Source organism: Rhinoraja longicauda, chromosome 37 (assembly GCF_053455715.1).
Source record: "Rhinoraja longicauda isolate Sanriku21f chromosome 37, sRhiLon1.1, whole genome shotgun sequence".
NCBI lineage: Eukaryota > Metazoa > Chordata > Chondrichthyes > Rajiformes > Arhynchobatidae > Rhinoraja > Rhinoraja longicauda.
In genome coordinates, this window is record NC_135989.1 from 14,950,725 (window position 1) to 14,971,678 (window position 20,954).

General features: G+C 44.1%; 1 protein-coding gene across 6 annotated transcripts in view; it reads right to left on the reverse strand.

Annotated features, from left to right (window-relative positions):
* Positions 1 to 1,393: 1,393 nt before the first annotated feature.
* Positions 1,394 to 20,954, reverse strand: part of LOC144610686 (transportin-2) — a 31,912-nt gene continuing 12,351 nt past the window's right edge. For all 6 annotated transcript variants that reach the window (XM_078429568.1, XM_078429569.1, XM_078429571.1 and 3 more), the window contains 14 exons: positions 20,093 to 20,245; positions 18,838 to 19,063; positions 17,502 to 17,673; positions 15,398 to 15,484; positions 14,245 to 14,352; positions 13,349 to 13,507; positions 12,596 to 12,683; positions 11,843 to 11,941; positions 11,424 to 11,519; positions 11,012 to 11,087; positions 10,242 to 10,341; positions 9,701 to 9,775; positions 6,916 to 7,048; positions 1,394 to 6,279 (listed from right to left, as the gene is read on the reverse strand). In XM_078429568.1, coding sequence (XP_078285694.1) covers positions 6,941 to 7,048; positions 9,701 to 9,775; positions 10,242 to 10,341; positions 11,012 to 11,087; positions 11,424 to 11,519; positions 11,843 to 11,941; positions 12,596 to 12,683; positions 13,349 to 13,507; positions 14,245 to 14,352; positions 15,398 to 15,484; positions 17,502 to 17,673; positions 18,838 to 19,063; positions 20,093 to 20,245 — 1,547 coding nt within the window. In that variant the 3' untranslated portion in view covers positions 1,394 to 6,279; positions 6,916 to 6,940. The remainder of the gene's footprint in view (positions 6,280 to 6,915; positions 7,049 to 9,700; positions 9,776 to 10,241; positions 10,342 to 11,011; positions 11,088 to 11,423; positions 11,520 to 11,842; positions 11,942 to 12,595; positions 12,684 to 13,348; positions 13,508 to 14,244; positions 14,353 to 15,397; positions 15,485 to 17,501; positions 17,674 to 18,837; positions 19,064 to 20,092; positions 20,246 to 20,954) is intronic.

Genomic DNA, 20,954 nt, shown 5'->3' on the forward strand with positions numbered 1-20,954 from the left:
CAGGGTCGTATTGTCGAGTCAGCTATTTCTCAGGATCCGTTTTTTTAGTCAAGCATGGTCGAGTCAGCTATTTCTCAGGATCCTTAGTCTAAATCAATTATCCCTTTTTACCCCTCTCTCACAATGTGACTACCGATTAATATTTGCACATCAAGATTACACAGTACACCACCATATATCGCTTCTCATCCTTGAAATACTTTTTCTACCAATTATTCTAAAAACCCGACACAAGTCCCAACTCAAATACCGATGGAAGATGCAACTTGCAAAAAATATACACGTGGATTAATAAGAACAAAAACAGAAGTAGCTTGTTCCATCATTCAAAAAGATCTGTCTCCATCTGCCTCCATCTATCATCCATCCCCCCCCCTCCATACCTGGTTCCATCCACAGGTCCCAGTGCAAGGTTTCGACTCAAAATGTTGACAAGACGATGTTCAACTCGCTGAGTTTGTTGTTCCATATTCCAGCATCTGGAGTTCCGTGTCTCCACTTGTTCTAACAGTTTTGAGTTAGAAAATCAGCTTTCCGCGTCAACATCACCCCAATCCCATGTTATCATCTAGGTGACCTTTTGTGTGGTATCTTATCAAGTTATCTACTGCTTACATTATATCCTTAAACTCGACCAGATTTATCAAATACTATTACCTTTTCATCAACCATGTTGATTCTGCTTTATTTACTTACCTTCTAATTGTTCTGGGATTATCTCAATAATGAGATTCCAGCTTTTCTTAGTGACAGATTAGTTTTGTTTTTGAAGTGGCGGTAGTTGTTCCAGTTTTGGGACATCTCCACAGCACAGGACATTTTGGTAAATTACAATGCATTCATGATCTCTGCAGTCACTTTATCAACCAGGATCAGTGAGTGTACTTGCCAGACTTTAGCTCCAGCTGTCTGCCCAGTACCTCTCTCTGGTGTTAAGAGATTGTTTTAAATTGCTCCTCCTTGTCCCTTGATTATCTTTTACTATCAGTGTTTTTATTAGTGCCTTCTTTTGAGAAGAGCAACTAAAAATTAATCTTCCAGTCTCATTCTTTACGATTCTAGTATTTACTTTAGCTATTCTCTTAACATTTATATGCCAGTAAAGATTGATTTTTTTATATGCATTATTTGCTGCTTTACCATCTCTTCATTTTTTGTCATCCTTTACTAGATTCTAAAATTATTCTAACTTAGGCAACCTTTAATCTTGGCTGCATTTGTTGTTCTTTTCAATGCAATACCTTCCGAATCTTCCATAGACAGCTAAAGATAGCGCTTAATTCACTCACTGCGTGGGGGCAATGCAGCTGAAGCTGAGCTCAAAGACGGGACCCCCAGTTATATCAAAATCCAGTCTTTATAGTAGGAAAAAAAAGAACAGGACTGCACAAACTAGAGTCACAAGAAACCAATTTTAGTCAATAAAGGAAAAAATAAAATAAAAAAAACAAATTTATATAAAAATGAGAAAGAAATCTCAGTTGAGCAAAGGTGCAAACGGCCGGCATTATACTGATCAATTCACAGGAAACACACCGCACATTTACAAATATACAACTCAAAGTTAAAAGGGGACAACAGCATAACACTTGTACAGGAGTTCAGGGATGGGGTCAGTTTTAGTCACAGGTCCAGCAATAAGAGCATCTGAGAAACATCTCCAAAGCATTTATCCCCCCCCGAGCACCTGTCATCAATGGAATAGCATACCTAAGAAAGGTTGCCTGCATGTAGACCAGAGAGCATCTATTTCAAAGAGGCTAAACGTGGGCTGGCTCTTCACACACTAGACAGCCTTGCCTTCAAACACAGACTGCCTTCCTGCTTTATAATGTACCCAGTTCCCACATCTCAGGATCAGAGCCTGCATAGCTTTAGTGAATGTCGTTTTCAAAATGGTCTCCTGCTTGGCTTTTCGCAGGAGAATGCGTCACCACAACAGCAGCAATGTGTGAGCAGGCACTGAGAATTTCTATTTGAATGCTGACAGGTGCTGGTAAGAGCAGGCAACCGGGGAGACATGCCTGTTCTCAGATACTCCTTGCCTGAACCAACCGTTACAGCTTAGACAGTGTTTTTACCACCAATTCATTCTGCAAACTCAATCCCACGCAAATACTCCTAAACAGGGCTGTTAAGACAGTCACTTTTCAGTTGTGCAAACTGGTAACCAATTTATTTTTGACAGAATCAAGCTAAACCGTCCTTTTTACAGACCATTGAGATTAGTGTCAGTGATATTGTTAATACAATACAGTGTGCAGTACACTGGCACAACCCAGCTGCTTCCTGCTGATCCGCGCCACTGGACAACCCACACCCACAAAGATCCACTCCAATTGGGAGGCTAAAGAAAATGCCATCTGCCCACTGAAGCTCTGTGCATGTATGCACAATCCGTAGTCAGAACACCACGATCTGTGTCCAGCATCAGTGCAACTGCGAGCAGCAAAATTCCAATTCCGTCTTCAACTCTGCCTGGTGTCACAGTGACGGTCAGACCAGCATCCGGCATAGCCAGGGAGATGACCACAGCAAAAGCTGCTGAACTCAGCCAAAAGAGGAGGGGACCTGAAATTCAACCCCCCCCCCCCCAACACACAAATTTTCCCAGTGGGTCTCCACCCCTTCCCTTTTATTCATAATATATTACGATTTAGTTACCCAACTCATCTCAAGGCACCCCTGTAAAAATGCTGGTTGTTTCCAGGCAAGTGCCCCTCCCTCCCCAGGGAAAATGACTGCTCTGCAGATCACTGAGGGGAAATCAGACTCTGCCTTAATTCCAATTGCTCAAGGCATCGCCATCTAACAACGGAAGAATACATGGCCCGGGGTAGGCTTTTGACTTTTCGGGTGTGACCTCGCTCGTGAAAATGGCAGAGTGAAGAGGCAAAAATGCCAAAACCTCTTGGCCACCCAGTTAAAACAAAGCAGCTCAATATCTGTTCAATGCTCTGTCACTAACATCCCCAATTATCCTTTTCCTCCCTTCCCCCCCAAAACACCACCTTCCCATTTTAGATCTTCAAAAAATATACTCAGGCTACATCTTGATTACATCAGCATGACAAAGAAACACTGCTGTTTACTTCTATGAATAACATTTAAGGATTAGAAACATATGCACCACATTGAGCATGCAACATTCAGTCCGCAAGTGCTCAGACAGTTTGAGGTACAGCCAGATAAAGACAACTGTTTGATTCTCGATGTCAAGGCAGAGGAGCATCACAATCCCTCCAACTCACCCTCTAAGCTCACTCTTGCCTCCTTACTGCTATTGTAGAGAGCCACAGCTAAATACAAACATTAATAAATTAAAACACAGACTCACAACTAACACACAATCTATTGGCAGGTACTCCAAGCAGTTCACTTCAGGTCCCTTTGCAAGCCATACAAAATATAACTCAGCCCTGGTGTTGGTGATTGCGAGTAAAGAGGTGGATTTGCTTCATTGAGGAGAGCTGGGCTCTTTGTTCCATCATCCCTTTTGTCCAAATAGAGTTCCACACACAAGCACTGTCCAAAATGAACAAGATCAGTAAATTCCTGGCAGGTCTGTGGACCCCCAGTCCAATGGCAATGGTAGATACTATTAGACCACATCAGGGTTTGTGACAGCAGCCAGATAGCACTAACTGCCCAATACCACAATGCCCCAGATATCAAAGAATATAATTCAGAACCGTCCCATTTTGGGAGGCTGGGGGGGGGGGGGGGGGGGGGGGAACTGGAGAAAGAAGCGATGTTATTTCTAGAAATGGTTGTCGAAGGTTAAACAGAAAACAAATCTAAAGAGACAAGGATCGAAATTCCAAAATTAGGGTCAGATGGACAAGGAAATAAAACTGATAGTTGGGACTGGTCCAAATTCCTGCTCAATTACCACTTGCCAACAGCAAGCAAATAGAATACCTGCCAACACCAAGTCCTGTTAGACATTAAGGGTTTAACAATCTATCGCCTGGCCTTACACAGCTGGAGAAATGCACCAGTGACCAGAGCCTAGACATGCTCTGCACCCAGGGGCACTTGGAGCCACACTCTCCTCATTTATCAGCAAAATTAAGTTTCTCACCTGCAGACTAATATCCTTATCACATTAAATAGGACATGAATCACAACAATTCAGAGACAAAATGTTCACCGTAAGCTTTTTTAGAGACACAAAGACCAGAGGAATGAGGCCCAGAGCATCTTGCCTAACACTAATGTAGGAGAGACCCAGAACCTGGGCAAAATGTGACCATCGATTTAATCCTTGTGTCCCTAGAACTTCACTTAACTGTTGAAAAGAATTTTACAAAATATTTCCCACAAGCAAGGGACAAACCTGCCAAGAGAAAACAGGAATGGTTACAGGATTTGAACTAAAGACACCACTACTTCCCCGGGCCAAGAATAATGGGCACTGTAATAACAGTTTACACTGGTCAATGTAGCAAGAGATCCAGTGAGTGGTTCTTAATAAACTAGTGGCTCAACAAGCAGGTGGGAACTTGTACGTTTAATTGTAAGCCAATTATACAGCACATTATTTCTTGGCGGAAGGTGTGGTGTTGGAAATCTCTACCTGGTCCACACAAAACCAATGACACATGTGCGCTTCTGATCAGAGTCCATGGCAGGTCGGGTTCGTGATTTGACAGATGAGAGGCACAATGCTCACAAATAGTAGGCAAACATTGAGAGCCCATGTGGTTTATAGAACTGAACATCACTCATGGCTAGAGGGAAGAAATGGGCTATTTAAATGTATTTTAATCATGGCATGTCAAATCCCTCCACCAAATAAGTTTTACAGGATTTGGACTGAAGCCATTTCATGAGTTGATCACTGGACTGTTTTGCCACAGGACTCAGTTCCACAATGCTTGGTTAGATCTATAGCAGAGGATAGTGATCAAATTCAGAACGATTCGGACGATAGCAGGTTTGAAAAAGCAAAATTGGAAACTAGCTTGAAACTATTGTTAAGCCCATTATTTGCCTAAATTGGAAACATATTGCCCAAGTCCTCATTGGAAGGATCCTACTCTGCAAGTACAACATCTCAGCCAATACACTGACCAAATGGGTTGCCATAATAACCATGAACCCATCTAGAATACAAGTTAATTAAATTCTCACCCGTCTGTGGCTCGACACTGGTCGTATTCCCCACCATCATCTACCAATGCAGTTAACTCTTAATCCACTCAGCACAGAGCAAATATCTCCCACCAATAGCACACCTGTGTCAAATTGCAGTTCAGGAACATGGAATCAACTATAGAACAATTAAAAAATTCACAGGTCCTAGCAAGGGGTGATTTTTTTAAAAAAGTTTTTTTTTTGGAACACTTGCCATTTCAATTTACACTTTTTTAAAAAGAGCGCAGCAGCACATTATCACAAAAAATAATTAGGAACAAACTCGAACAGTTCATCGTTTAACAGGGCATTGCCTGAGCCCGACAGTACAGACATGCTTCATTACAGGATCAAAGGTACAGGCTTTCATCCCAGCACTCCCGCCCCGCAACCCCCCTGCCCGACGATATCTCCTGTCCACTGCCAGGCACGAGGGGAGCAGAAAGCCGAGCGCCACTCCGCATTGGACCGATCCATTACAAACCATTGGAAATGATAGTGAAGCCTTATCTATACATATACGTTATGGTTCGTTACATTCTATTCAGAGATTGCTAGACTATTACAGTTCGCCACCATACAGTCTAGCTTGAAACAGTGACTCTCTTTTTAGATGACTGCTGGGGTATCTACGCAATGGTACAAAGCTCAGTATGCTTTCTAGCTTTAATGTGTTTAAAAAAAAAAAGTTTAACTTTTAAAAACTTCTACTCTTAAACCACGGCACAAGCATCAGACTTGGTGTTACCCAAATTTAGATGGTCAAGGCTGTTTAAACCCAGCCAATTTTATTAATCTTTTGGAATTCTTCACTAAGCTTGCCTATATTTTTTAATTTTTTCCCCCTAAATTTCCCCCACACGTTTTGCCCCCTCCCGAATTGTCCGAGAGATTTGACCCTCAGGATCTTTGGATTATCCCGCGTGTAGTGGCAATTGCCTCTTCAGAGAGAAGGCGTGCAAGATCTTTCAGCCTAATTAATCCCATTTGCTCTGGTTTAGAGGCGGTTTCCCCCCCGATATTTCCGGAGAACGGGGGTGTTTTTTTAGTCCCACCAACTCCACCCTAACCCCCCATTGACAGGGCAGTACAACTCCTAGATGTGGATGATTTCCCAGTAGCCCTCCCAGCAACAGAAACCTGAGAAAAGAAAAAAAAGAGAGACTTTAGTATTTATCCAGAGTATTACAGAAGTAAATAAAAATAAATTGCTTTAAAACAGTGCATTAAAATAATTTAATAGCTTGTATTAAACCATCTCCCCTTACACAGAAGATATCTTAAAGCCTGGAATACAAGCCAAAGGAAATGGCTACTCTTGCATCAGGCACTGAGATTGCTTTTAGCCGCCAAGCCCAACCACTGAAAATCAAAATAATCAAAATGCTGCAAACCCCAAATAAAACCGAAAATGCTGAAATCACAGAGTTCAGGCCACATTTGTGGGAAGAGAAAGAATTGTGTTTCAATGCTGCAGCTCCAAGACCATTCAATTGGAAATGTTAGACGTTTCTCTTCCCACAGATGTGCCCTGATCTCGGGTATTGCCAGCATTCTTTTAATCCCAAATGTCATTCTATTTCAGGTACTTCTACCAAGAGAATAGCTTTCCATTCTAAAGCCAGTGAAGAGGAAGTGGACAGCCGCCATCAACACTCCAAACCTCAGATACAGGGCAAGCACGATCAATGAGATACAACCTGGAGACACACCAGATCTTGCCACTTCACTGGATGCTGTCCTTGTACCCCACTGTCTCTGTCACAGGATACTTACCTGACATTATGTCCCTTAACTTCAGCTATACGCCATAGAATGCAGACAGCCTCTCCTTCAGAAGTGATGGGAACTGTTCAGAAAACTGTTGCCAGTTCTGTTCACCAACTTGCTCCTTGAATCCATGCAGTATCTGTAAGGTAGAGACGAATACAAGATAAAGACTGAAACTACCTAGAATTAAACAAAACTTTTCTCATCTGAGCTCTTTAGTTTAGAGATACAACATGGAAACAGGCCCACTGGGAGCACCCCAACCAGTGATCCCCGCACACTAATACTATCCTACATACATTAGGGACAATAGACAATAAGTGCAGGAGTAGGCCATTCGGCCCTTCGAGCCAGCACCGCCATTCAATGTGATCATGGCTGATCATTCTCAATCAGTACCCCGTTCCTGCCTTCTCCCCATACCCCCTGACTCCGCTATCCTTAAGAGCTCTATCTAGCTCTCTCTTGAATGCATTCAGAGAATTGGCCTCCACTGCCTTCTGAGGCAGAGAATTCCACAGGTTTACAACTCTCTGACTGAAAAAGGTTTTCCTCATCTCCGTTTTAAATGGCCTACCCCTTATTCTTAAACTGTGGCCCCTGGTTCTGGACTCCCCCAACATTGGGAACATGTTTCCTGCCTCTAACGTGTCCAACCCCTTAATAATCTTATATGTTTCGATAAGATTCCCTCTCATCCTTCTAAATTCCAGTGTATACAAGCCTCACCGCTCCAGTCTTTCAACATAGGACAGTCCCGCCATTCTGGGAATTAACCTAGTAAACCTACGCTGCACCCCCTCAATAGCAAGAATATCCTTCCTCCTCAAATGTGGAGACCAAAAATGCACACAGTACTCCAAGTGCGGTCTCACAAGGGCCCTGTACAACTGCAGAAGGACCTCTTTGTTCCTATACTCAACTCCTCTTGTTATGAAGGCCAACATTCCATTGGCTTTCTTCACTGCCTGCTGTACCTGCATGCTTCCCAAAGTTACAATTTTACCAAGCCAATTAGCCTACAAACCTGTACGTCCTTGGAGTGTGGGAGGAAATTGGAGATCGCGGAGAAATCCATGCAGGACACAGGGAGAACGTACAGACAGCAAACCAAGGCAGGATCGAACCCGGGGCTCTGCTGCTGTAAGGCAACAACTCTACCCAGGCGCCACTGTGCTACTTTCGATAGAACCGTCATGGATCAAACTTTAACTTTAGTGGGGCATAAGGCAGAGGATAATGTAGCACATGATCTGTCACTTGAGCCCATACAGAGTTCCAGATCCGAACCTAGGTCAGTGATACACCCAAAGGGCAGCAAAGCAAAGTTGTTTTTTGCATTCCTGCACCTGATCGCAATGAATGGACTTGGCTGTTTGCGGTTCTACAGCACACATACTTAACACCATAGAACAAGTCAAGGCACTGCCCAAACACACAATCAAGCAGTGTGCATTAAGCACATCTTAAGAGGTAGAGTGGAATGGTTTGGGGAGAAAACTGAACCTAGGTAGAAATTGGAATATGAAAGTCTAGAATAAGATTAGGGCTTTCAGTACAAGGGCTTCAGCAACAAAAAAAAGCTGATTGGAGGATATGCACCATGAGCCAACACATTGAAGAACACAGCTGGAAGCTCAACTCCACATCACACAGACTTTGAACAGTCAGATCAAGTTGCTGGGCAGACATGAATGGCTCCTGAACGTCCCAATATTTAAGAGGGACAGTTTGGTACACTCTACACTGGATGTGGGGCAAGCATTCCGATGATATAGGCCATGGTGTGAAATGTCAGAGCTGTACACATACACAAAGATTGACTGTTTGAGATACCAGATGGTCTAAGAGCCCCCAACGACATCCAGCTGAAGTGTGCCACTAATTCAAGTCTCTCAGTCAACAGATACAACATGAAGAGATCTTTTAACCATACCCAACTTAAATGACAGAAGGGCTGTTTACCACTCTTTCTGGATGGTGTGGGTCAAATAAGTTGTCGGAGCAGGATTAGGCTTTTTGGCCCATCAAGTTTACTCCGCCATTCAATCATGGCTGGTCTATCTTTCCCTCTCAACACCATTGTCCTTCTTTCTCCCCATAAGCCCTGACACCCGAATTAATCAAGAATCTACCAATCTCCACCGTAAAAATATCGATTGGCCTCCACAGCCTTCTATGGAAATGAATTCCACAGATTCACCACCCTCTAACTAAATAAATCCCTCCTCATCTTTCTAAAGGTGCGTCCTTTTATTCTGAGGCTGTGGCCTCAGGTCCGACACTCTCCCACTAGTGGAAACATCCTCTCCACATCCACTCTATCCAGGCCTTTCACTATTCGGTAAATTTTTAATGAGGTCCCCCGTCATCCTTCTAAACTCCATCGAATACCATCAAATGTTAACCCAATCATCCCTGGGATCATACTTGTAAACCTCCTCTGGACCATCTCACAATACATAGGTTATAGCTGCTGAGGGGGAACAGAAAATGTCAACAAACCAACACAATCAGTTGGAATATCAGCCTCAGTTAATATGCTCAGAAGAGAAAAGCTCAACATTTAATTCAGGATTCAAATGTCTGCGTATTCTAGTCATCACAGCAGTATTCCTAGGTGTTGGCAGCATTCCTTTGCTCTAGTCAATACTGCTCTTAGCAAAGGAGTAGCTACCTTCAATGTAATTATGCAAGCTACAAATGTCAAAGAATCCAGTATGCAGCCAGAGGAGTGAGTGAAATGGCCAACCAACAGCTGGACATCTCATGGTAGTTAGAATCCGCCTACCTTGTAAAACATCTCACGCAGGTCATCCTTTGGGCTCACCCACGACGCAACAGCATCGCAGAAGAAGATGAAGTCCTAGAAGGAACGAATCGTTCAGTTTTCATTTGTACACCGATTGCACCCCTTGCACACACAGAACCGGCATGGTTCACCCATGCATACACCTTGCTTGAAACCAGTGGAGCAGGAAATGCCGAAAATGAACCATCACTGGATTCACCCCAAAATGCCCAAGGAATTCTGAATCTGTAGGTCCAACACAACATTCCTCCCCCCACAGTGCAGTTGCTAATGCTTGGTTTCTCCAGTATCCGGCGGTGCAGGCTCGAAGGGCCGAATGGCCTACTCCTGCCCCTATTTTCTATCCCATCCATACAGATAACCACTGAATTAAATAGGCATAGTGAGAAGCAGCTGCCTCTTTTACTCAGTGATTTGGGGTGAGGGCTAACAGATTCTCAGTTCACTCAATACCAAACTATGGAAAGCCTTGTTAGTGGCATTCAGTCACTGGGCAGCAAACCACAAACAATTTCCTCACCTGTACAACACCTCCTGGATTCACACCAATCATCATACAGATCCCACGGAAGGCAGAGTCCTTTTCTTCATTGTCACGGATGTTTCTCAAAGATGTGCACCTGTAGATCCATATAGCAGGGAGATTAAAAGTGGCATTACATGGACCTCAGGCATTTTGAGAACCTCACCACTCCCCTGGTGTGGCTTCCACACCATGCTACTTCCTGGAGCAGAGACATTATTGGCACTAGACCTGTGGCCTCTTCAGGAATGCAGCAAGGGTGGGGGAAGAGAGAGGTGAAGATTGGGGTAGACACAAAATGCTGGAGTAACTCAGGCAGGCAGCATCTTTGGAGAGAAGGAATGGGTGACGTTTCGGGTCGAGACCCTTCTGCGTACTGATGTCAGTGGAATGGGTGGGACAAAGATTGAATGTAGTCGGAGACGGTAAGACTGGTGGGAGAACTAGGAAGGGGAAGAGGATGGAGAGAGGGAAAAAGCAAGGGCTATTTGAAGTTAGAGAAGTCAATGTTCATACCACTAGGGTGTAAGCTAGCCAAGCAAAATATGAGGTGCTGTTCCTCCAATTTATGCTGGGCCTCACTGACAATGGAGGAGGCCCAGGACAGAAAGGTCAGATTTGGAATGGGAGGGGGAGTTAAAGTGCTGAGCAACCGGGAGATCAGGTAGGATAAGGTGGACTGAGCGGAGGTGTTCAGCGAAACGATCGCCGAGCCTGCACTTGGGTTGAGTGGGGTTATGTTCAAGGATTACTTATGAAACACTCACCACGGCCTAATGAACTGCTGCAGCATGGGCGCTACCTCCTGAGGGCACACGTAACCCAAGCGACCGATGGTAATAGCTGTGGAGGAGGAATGAGATGTTAACAAACATCAACACAATCAGTTGGAATATTGCCTTCAGTTACGACGCTCAGAATAGAAAAGTTCAACATTTAATTCAGGATTCAAATGTCTGCATATTCTAATCATCATTGCAGTACTCCCAGGTGTTAGCAGCACTCCATCGTTCTGTCAGAGAGGGAAGGGGAGTTTTGGATGGGGGCCAATATATCTGTTCGCTGTTGGTCATTTGTATTTGCACAGGAAAATTCAGGCAGATAAATAAAAGTTTTGAAAATGCACAATTATTTTAACCCCAAGTTCTCAGCTGGTACTCAGCAGCTTCAGTTTCTTACCAGTGTTTTCAAGCAGAGTCTTGGGAGTGTTTGGTCTGTTGATGATCTCCACCAAGTTATTTAGGACTAGCGACACATATGGCTGCATCTCAGCACCTAATAAAGAGTAAAGTTCATGTTCAAAGTCTAATATTCCCCAAAACTAAACAACAGGGCAACAGTTAAGATAGTTTTTTTTAAAAGTTCACATTAATGAGCATCGAGCACAATTTTAAGACCAATCTCCAGTAATTTAAAAACACTTGGTTTTAACTCTTAATTTTCCCTTCAAGGGCAAAGTAGCGATATTTCAGAGGGTTTTTCCCTCAGCCATCACCATGAGTGGACCATGGGCAAAACGATACAAACACTAATCAATGCCTCCCACACCTCTTCAATCGTGGCAAATCTTCAAATTGGACTTACTCTAAAGAACTTACCCATCTGCATGCAGATCTCTCCAATTGCCCACGTGGCATTGTTGCACACAGAAATAAACTCGGGGTTTAGGTTGGTTCCCAAGATTGGCATGAACTCAGCTGAAGAGAGTGGGAAAAGAAGAGGAAACTAATTTTAAAAACATCGCAATAGTGAAAACGGAACTGCTTCATACTCATTCACGTCCACACTACCAAAAGCAGAGATGTAGCGACTGCGTGGCCTGCACAGAGGAGAGCACCATGCCACATTTAAACAGCTCCTTATTAATGCAAGAAGGGCAGCCATTCTAACCAGCCTTGAATCGGGCACAAGCCAGCAATTCAGGATCGGGAGGGGGCAAGGAGCCTGGTATGCATGGCAGACAGGGAATATCAAAGCAAAACCAGACTACAACAGTAAACCACATAGCTCAGCAATATTAGGAAGCACTCCTGAATGAGATGGTTCAACACAGGACTTTACATAAACTTAAAAGTCCGAGTAACACAGCATGGAAACATGCTCTTTGGCCGAACTCGTCCATGCCGACCAAGATGCCTATCTGAGATTGTCCCTTTTGGCCCATCTCTCTCTAAATCTTTTCTATCCATGTACCAGTGCAAATATTGTAACTGTACCTGGTTCTTTCATTTACCACCAATACAAATTATTATCCGCATAGTGGTAGGGATCAAGCACTATTCAAAGATTTGGGGCATTAGATGGGAGCACCCAGACATACAACCAGACTTGTTTGTCGCCTTCATACTCACCTATACAGGGTTTAACGTGCTGGAAACATGCTTTGGTGAGATCTCCCAAAAGTGCAAATGAACTCTGACGCACCTCTGGCATGGTGTCCTAGAGGAGACACACAAGATGTGTCACTGAAAACCCGAAGCCCACGGATTATAACACGGCATAATTCACCTTCTCCCTCAGCCCTGTTCATCTCTATGATATTCAGTTCACCGTTACAATAATGAAGAACAAAACAACTTCATTCCGTTTTATGTTAAATCAATGACTACACCAATCAAGGTTGTAGCTAGTAGCACTGTGGGAAAATATGTTACAGGGCGCAATACGGACTCAAGGCTCCCAAAGAACCAAATGTTGGATCAATGCGTCACTTAGACGGCACAGATTCACCTTCAAGTAAGAGATCATTTGGTTCAGGCTCGGAGAGTAACTGCCACTACCCCTTTGCTCACCGTCAAAAAGGCAAACTTATCTCACAGTTCAGCAAAATTAGCACCATATCTGAGGCACGAGTGCCTTGCTGATCCGGCTAACTTCTAGACAAGATATTAAACCAAAATAAGATATTAAACCAAAATATCAAACCAAAATACAGTTCCTAGACTTTATGAATATATCGCTCACAATAATTTAGATTGCGGGATTTCCCAGCAGGTTTTTACGCAATGCAACCATGATTAAATCTTTGGCAGCATTTTGATCAGATACACCAAGGCCATAAAAGTTCTGGCGCAAATTGTCAAGCGTGGCTTCCTTTCACTTGCCTGCATGCATTGAAATAGAAGAGTCATGATATTACTCCGAGCTACCAACTGCTCCACGTTGCTACCCAGGCCCTCCGCCAAGCCACTCAGTAGATCCAAGGCCACTATCATGAAGTCCTTGTCTGGAGCCTCGTATTGATCCGGCTGAGTATTATACATCTGAGAACAAAAGCAAGAGAAAAACAGTAAAGAAACGTTAGTCGATAACATGGATAGACACCAACCCTATTCTTACATGGGGAACATTGAAAATGGCACATGCTGCTTCAGAATAAAGATAAAAATCAACAGAAGTTGTTCAGTATTCAAATGTCTGCATTTTTATTCATCATAGCAACGACATGTCCCATATTCAACTATTTAACGGTATTTATTAACAAAAAGCTGGAGTAACTCAGCAGGTCAGGCAGCATCTCAGGAAGAGAAGGAATGGGCGACGTTTCGGGTCGAGACCCTTTATCAGTCTGAAGAAGGGTCTCGACCCGAGACGTCGCCCATTCCTTCTCTCCTGAGATGCTGCCTGACCCGCTGAGTTACTTCAGCTTTTTGTGAATAAATACCTTCGATTTGTACCAGCATCTGCAGTTATTTTCTTATACCTTCAACTATTTGAAGATCAACTAGCACAACCAATGCGAAAATCCGTATCACTAACAATCATTTGGTCATTTAAGTTGCACACAAGCTTAAACCAGCAGAGTCTGCAACTGAAACCATGCTGTGGATCTCCACACCAACTTACCCACTGCATACAGTCACAGCTTTCCACAGTGCTCCAGGCAGCACTCACTCTGCAATCGATGAAGACGCACCCTGCCATTGAAGGTGTTCAGCTCGCTTTAGATAAGATTCCATATCGCAAAATTCCCAATCAAATAACAATAAAAGGACCTCACCATAGCCTGGGCTAGTGTTTTCTGCACAAGTGTGACACAACGCTGATAAACAGGCTCACAGTACGGGAGGAAACCACTCTGTAGAGCCGTGGCCACTGATGAGAGACACTGGGGAGGAAAAGGAATCAGTGAGTAACATCACAAATAGGAAATATGCGATCAATAGCAAATGTCATCAGGGCAACCGCACTGGGAGCAGGGTTCGAAACAAGTGGAACATCCTCTGCTCTGAAACCATCATTGTGGATTATATCATACAGGTAATTGCTTTATTGTGACGCTGAAAATTTTACACATGCACTTTCCAGCGTAGGTTTCCATTTGGCAGCAGAGAGCAAGAACTCTGGCCTGTGGCTTATTTCAGTGTCCAGAGATCAGTAAACGACAGAGGTGCAATTTTACCCAATCTACGTGGATGAGTGTCACACCAAACAATTTACAAAATATTATATGCATTTGCAGAGGATAAGATAGCAGCTCATTATACAGTATAGCATGGACACAGTCTGTATCAGGTCTTGCATCCTCCACAACAATGCTCAATTTTCCCAGTATTTCCAAATTATTTTTAATTGTACAAAGTTTGTAAATTTGTACATTTGTTCTCAGTGCAGTCCGACCAGGAAGAGGAAACAGTAGGTTTGCAATATCCATGGTCAATGAAGACAGAGACAGGAGGGGCGGGGTAGTAACTGCTCAATGATTTGGCAGCTGGATGGAATCAATCAAGCTCTTAAAAGGAGCTAGGGATAACATTAGAATACGATTGACCAGAAACAGATGGTTAAATACTAAAAGCAATATTTCAAATGTCGTGTGACATCGACCGAAGAGCACGTGAGCAGTGGTGGGCTCGATATTTTTTAGAATTATAGTCATACAGTATGGAAACAGGCCCTTCGGTCCAACTTGACCACACCAGCCAAATGTCCCATCTATAGTTGTACCACCTACCTGTGTCTGGCCCATATCCCTCTAAACCTATCCTATACACGTATCTATCCAAATGTTTAATTGTGCTACAATTCGACTGTCTTCTCAAATACAAGGTTTTACAGAGGGTACAGAGAATACGCAGCCATCTATTTCCACCCTTAGCAGTGGTATTATTCCAAATATCTCTGGGACACGGTAGTACTTAATGACAACTCACCTCCAATAGAGGGAAGAGATCCTTATCTTCATCCTTGAGCTCGTTCCATTTTTGAATGAGTGGGGGCATTAGCTTCTGGATGTACTCCTGTGGAGGCAGAGAGAGCTCCTGTTATAAGCATCTACTCGTGCAAAGGCAGTGACCCAAATCCACAAAATGCAACCTGTCCCCACACACAATAGCTCAGCTGTAGAAAATGGTCCCATCATTTCTACGTAGGAAAACCAGAATCAAGTCTCACGTACATTACTGTTTAGGTGGCCTGACCAGGACAAGGGAACTTGAAGGGTTTGGACAATTTGACAATATATAGAGCATCATCATCAAGTTTGCTGATGACACTGTGGTGGTGGGCCGGATCTCCAACAACGATGAGAAGGCCTACCGGGAGGAGGTGGCTGATCTGGCACTCTGGTGTCAGGACAATAGCCTCCTCTTGAATGTCACTAAAACAAAGGAGCTGATTGTGGACTTCAGAAGGGCTAAACATCCAAGGACGTACACGCCACTGGAGATAAATGGGTCTATTGTGGATAGGGTGAGCAGTTTTAAATACTTGGGAGTCTGCATCGCAGAGGATCTGACGTGGGCAACGCACATTGCCGCACTGGTGGGTAAGGCAAAGCAGCGCCTTTACCACCTTAGACAACTGAGGAAATTCAGAGTGTCTCTGAGGATCCTTCATTGCTTCTACTCTGGGGCTGTAGAGAGCATCCTGTCCGGCAACATTAGTCTGGTTTGGGAACAGCTCTGCCCAGGACAGGATGGCCCTGCAGAGAGTAGTGCGTTCGGCAGAACGCACCATGGGAACTACACTCGTCCCCCTGCAGGACCTATACATCAGGAGGTGCAGATCCAGAGCAAGCAAGATCATGAGGGACCCCTGCCACCCCAGTAACGGACTGTTCCAGATGCTACGATCAGGCAAACGCCTCCGCTGTCACGCTGTGAAAACGGAGAGGATGAGACGGAGCTTCTTCCCACAGGCCATCAGGACTGTCAACTTTTATAACCCCAGAGACTAAATTTTTGTCGACACTAATAGTAACTTATTAACTTTATTTATATGCTGTAACTGTAATTCTTTTTGTGCACAACCCGCAGGCATTGCCACTTTCATTTCACTGCACATCGTGTATGTGTATGTGACAAATAAATTTGACTTGACTTGACTTGAGGTAACAAAGACAAATTTAAGCAAATGCGACAGCAACTCAGCACAATCGGGCAGCAGGAGAAGCAATGTTCAAAGGCACAGGTCAAAACTCCAGGCAACACAAGCAGTAAGTGGCCAGACTGGACCTTTCTCCTACCTTTTTCACTTAGGAGATACTTGACTAATTTTACAAACTTTTTGGGCCAGTGTTGTAACTGCAATGGAACATTTTGGTTACAGGCACAGCTGGTTTCTAGAGTTAAAAAATCTTCCAAACATCAGCTGGGATGGATAGCCTTTGCTGTATTTAATGCCTTCAGCCATTTCTTGGTAACAGCAAATTGATTTTTAGTAAAGATTGGCTTCTGTGAAAGAGACGCCAATATGGCTCATTTATTTGCACTTGAAGGGGTGCAAAAGCTTCAGGCTTCCTTATCTTTATCACTCAAATGCAGGGATCTGCTATTGCTAAGAATAGAATGTTCTCAGAGCCCCCACCTCCTGCCATTACCCATTACGATTACACCCAGTCAGACTGCAGTTACGGACCACTAATTATGGGGTTGTTTAGCTGTCTACCCAAAGCCGCTCCTGTTGTTTAACAGGGCTGCCGCATCACTTGGCAGACCCCCTCATTGTAGACGTGTACAATGCAACCGGGAATGCCAGATTTAGTGCTCATTAAAACAGAATTGGTGCCCAAACCCGATTATAATGGCACAACAAAGGATATGCTCTAGACAGAATGAAGTAATCCCACAGGGGTACACTTCTGTTATTGCTGGCGATCCAAAACACCCTCAAGAATGTCCAACTTTGGGCAGCCCATGTTTTTTGATCTGCATTACTCCAAACAAACATTGTTCGCCATTCATTGGTCTTAGGGTGTAATGTGAGAAATCTGAGCAGTAAATCCTTTCACCCCCTCAAGCCGCATCTGCTGCTTACCGGCTGATTGAGGTGATGTCCCACAGAGTCGGCCAGGGTGCCAATAGCATCATACAAGATCAGTAGGTTCTTGTGCTGGTATTTTCCAAAGGCAAATACTAGCGTATCAAGGATGTAGCTGAGATATGGCACAAGCTCGGTGCAGGCTTCTTCCTCCAATGTGGCAAATGCACTGAGGGGAGAATAACAAGAAAGTCAGGATTACTGACAGAAATTTATGTGCTCAATATTTAAGTTACATTGTGGCTGGAATTATTTCTAGTACATCAACTGTGCTCGAACTGTAAATATTTTTCCATGGACCTGCTCATGACTAGTATGCTCGGTCTCAATCAGAATCCTGAACAGACGCACAAAATCACGCATCAGAATTAACATAGAAAATAGGTGCAGGAATAGGCCATTCGGCCCTTCGAGCCTGCACCGCCATTCAATATGATCATGGCTGATCATCCAACTCAGTATCCTGTACCTGCCTTCTCTCCATACCCCTGATCCCTTTAGCCACAAGGGCCACATCTAACTCCCTCTTAAATATAGCCAATTAACTGGCCTCAACTACCTTCTGTGGCAGAGAATCCCACAGATTCACCACTCTGTGTGAAAAAAAAACGTTCTCATCTCAGTCCTAAAAGACTTCCCCCTTATCCTTAAACTGTGACCCCTTGTTCTGGACTTCCCCAACATCGGGAACAATCTTCCTGCATCTCGCCTGTCCAACCAACCCCTTAAGAATTTTGTAAGTTTCTCATACCAATTCTCACAAGTCTAGATTGGTACAACGGCTGTAAATGCCTATGTCTATTTCCAACTGAACACGAATGCAGGCAAAACTGGGTTGCCTTTAACTCATCTCTACACCTACAATTTGCTAAGTGCTAGGATGGGAAAGGTATGAATCATCTCATCTGTTGGGCAGTTTGTGTTTCAGATACAGGAAGGACACCAGCTGGAATCTGTTCCCATTGTTTACGTACATTTTCACTATAAAAGTCACTGGACAGCAGTCAGCAGTTTGCATCCAAATCCAAGGGATGATCTCATGTTCATAAGTAATAGGAGCAGAATTAAGCCATTCGGCCTATCAAGGCAACTCCACCATTCAATTGTGGCTGATCCTTATTTACTCTGAGCCCCATTCTCCTGCCTTCTCCCCATAACCCCTGACACCTGTACGAATCTGCTCTGTAAGACTTGATGCAAATTAGTTCCAGCAGCATCAGGCTTGTAAGCAGCTCTATAGATCCAAGATGAGGATAGAGATTTTCGATATAGGCATCTTATCAGCACTGCTGTGCTGCTTTTTCCAAGAAAGAACACTGCACACCCAGCTCACCTGCATGCTGCCTCTTGCACTCGCTTATTTCCATCCAGGATTCGTTTCAGAAGTTCAGTCATGAGCGGCTTAAGGTACTGATCTGGTGGCTGACTGACAACCCAGTGTGCATAGCGACTCAAAGTCCAGCAGGCAATGGAGCGCACCAGTGCCTTCTTATCTGGCAGACATTGAATGAGGTGCGGGATCAACTCTGGGAGGTATGGAACCATCCCTTGCATACAGCCTAAGGGTGGACACAAAGTTTTAGGCATTACACAAAGGGGGAAAGTGAGCGAATGGAACCACTAGCCATTTGAAAAAAGTTTCTGGAAAGGTTATAGATTGAGGTGCCAAAAAACAGGGAGCATATCATACATTGGAGACACATTCAGAGTAGGAGTGGATGAGATTCACAACTCAGCACGGTGCCTGATTTAGTTTAGATAGTGGAAACAGGCAATTCAGCCCAGTGGGACAATTTACATAAGCTAATTAACCCACAAACCAGTATGTCTTTGGAATGTGGGAGGAAACCGGAGCACCCGGAGAAAACCCAGGGAGAACGCACAAACTCCGTACAGACAGCACCCATAGTCAGGATCTAACCGGGGTCTCTGGTGCTGTAAGGCAGCATCACCACTGCTACGCCTCCCTGACATGGTCTCTTACACTAAGGCACGACCTACAGTGCTGAAATCTACACCTATGGAATATTTGAACTGTCAAATGCAAAGAATTCTGCACATAAGCCAGAATAAAACTGCATTCTGCTTTATTCGATTCAATTTAAAAGGCAAAAATAGACTGGCTGGCTAAGAAATAAAAACACTGGCTTTAAGATTAAATCTAATTTCTTAGGGAAAAAGTCGCTTCCATAACTACCCCTGTCCACAATAAAGGTCTTTGTAACTATATAGGCCATCCCCAGGTTATGAACACTCAACTTATTAAGACAAACAAACGTTTGGGAGACATAAAATAGATGGGGATGGATTTGCCGCTTCTGCTGGGTGAAAACAGGGCATTTCCATGTGCCTTCTCTTCCCTCAACACACGCCCCCCTCCCCCACAGCACCCCAGCAGAGCTGGGATCGCCGAGCAGGCTCGCTTGCTCACTGAGACATCAAAGATGACCAGCAGCAGCTCTTCTTGCTCACTCTCTTGTCACAACTGTGTTGGTGATCCTCTTCCACACCCTTTTTTTGGCTAATTTCCAACTTCAAGAATGGAATTCTTTTGTAATAAGAAAACTTTCTTAACATTTGTATCATACCTTCAGCGATTGCGCCCAAAACCAGGATTCCAGATTCCTTAACAACCCATTCCGGATGGAACAGCAGTCCTTTCAGCAGTGGCAGAAGGTGAGGCAGAAGATCATCTCTGAAAACATTGGCCAAGACATCCAGTGCTGCAGCTGAGCATTTCCCTAATGTGAAGGAATAATACCATGAGCACTCACCCAACATGCACCTCCAAACCCCAGGCCCACACGTGCAACTGCTCCAGAGTGCATACGGAAATGCCAGGTAGGCACAAAATGCTGGAGTAACTCAGCGGGTCAGGCAGCATCTCTGGAGAGAAGGAATGGGTGACGTTTCGGGTCGAGACCCTTCTTCAGACTGATGTCAGGGAAGGGGGCGGGAAAAAGATAGAATGTAGCCGGAGACAGGAAGACTAGTGGGAGAACTGGGAAGGGGGGGGAATAGAAAGGGAAAGCAGGGACTATCTGAAGTTAGAGAAGTCAATGTTCATAGAATACCTTTACCCAACCCAAAAACTAAAGAGCCCAAAAGGGAGACAATGCGTGAAATTTATCAAACAATGCACACATTAAAGATGATCAGACATTGGTCATTTATTGGCAATTCCATCCACACAAGGTTTCACTGAGGACTGTATTATTCTTTGTTTTTTGAGTATGTGCGTATGTGTATATATACGTATATAGATACACATACACTTGTGTCCTACGTGTGGGCGTGCCTTCCGGGCCCGGATTGGCCTCACCAGTCACTTCCGGACCCACAGTCACCAATCCTCCAACTGAAAGTGAAGCCATGGTCATCGTCGAACCCGAAGGACGAACAACAACTTATATACGTGTGTGTATATATGTGTGTATATGTACTTGAGTA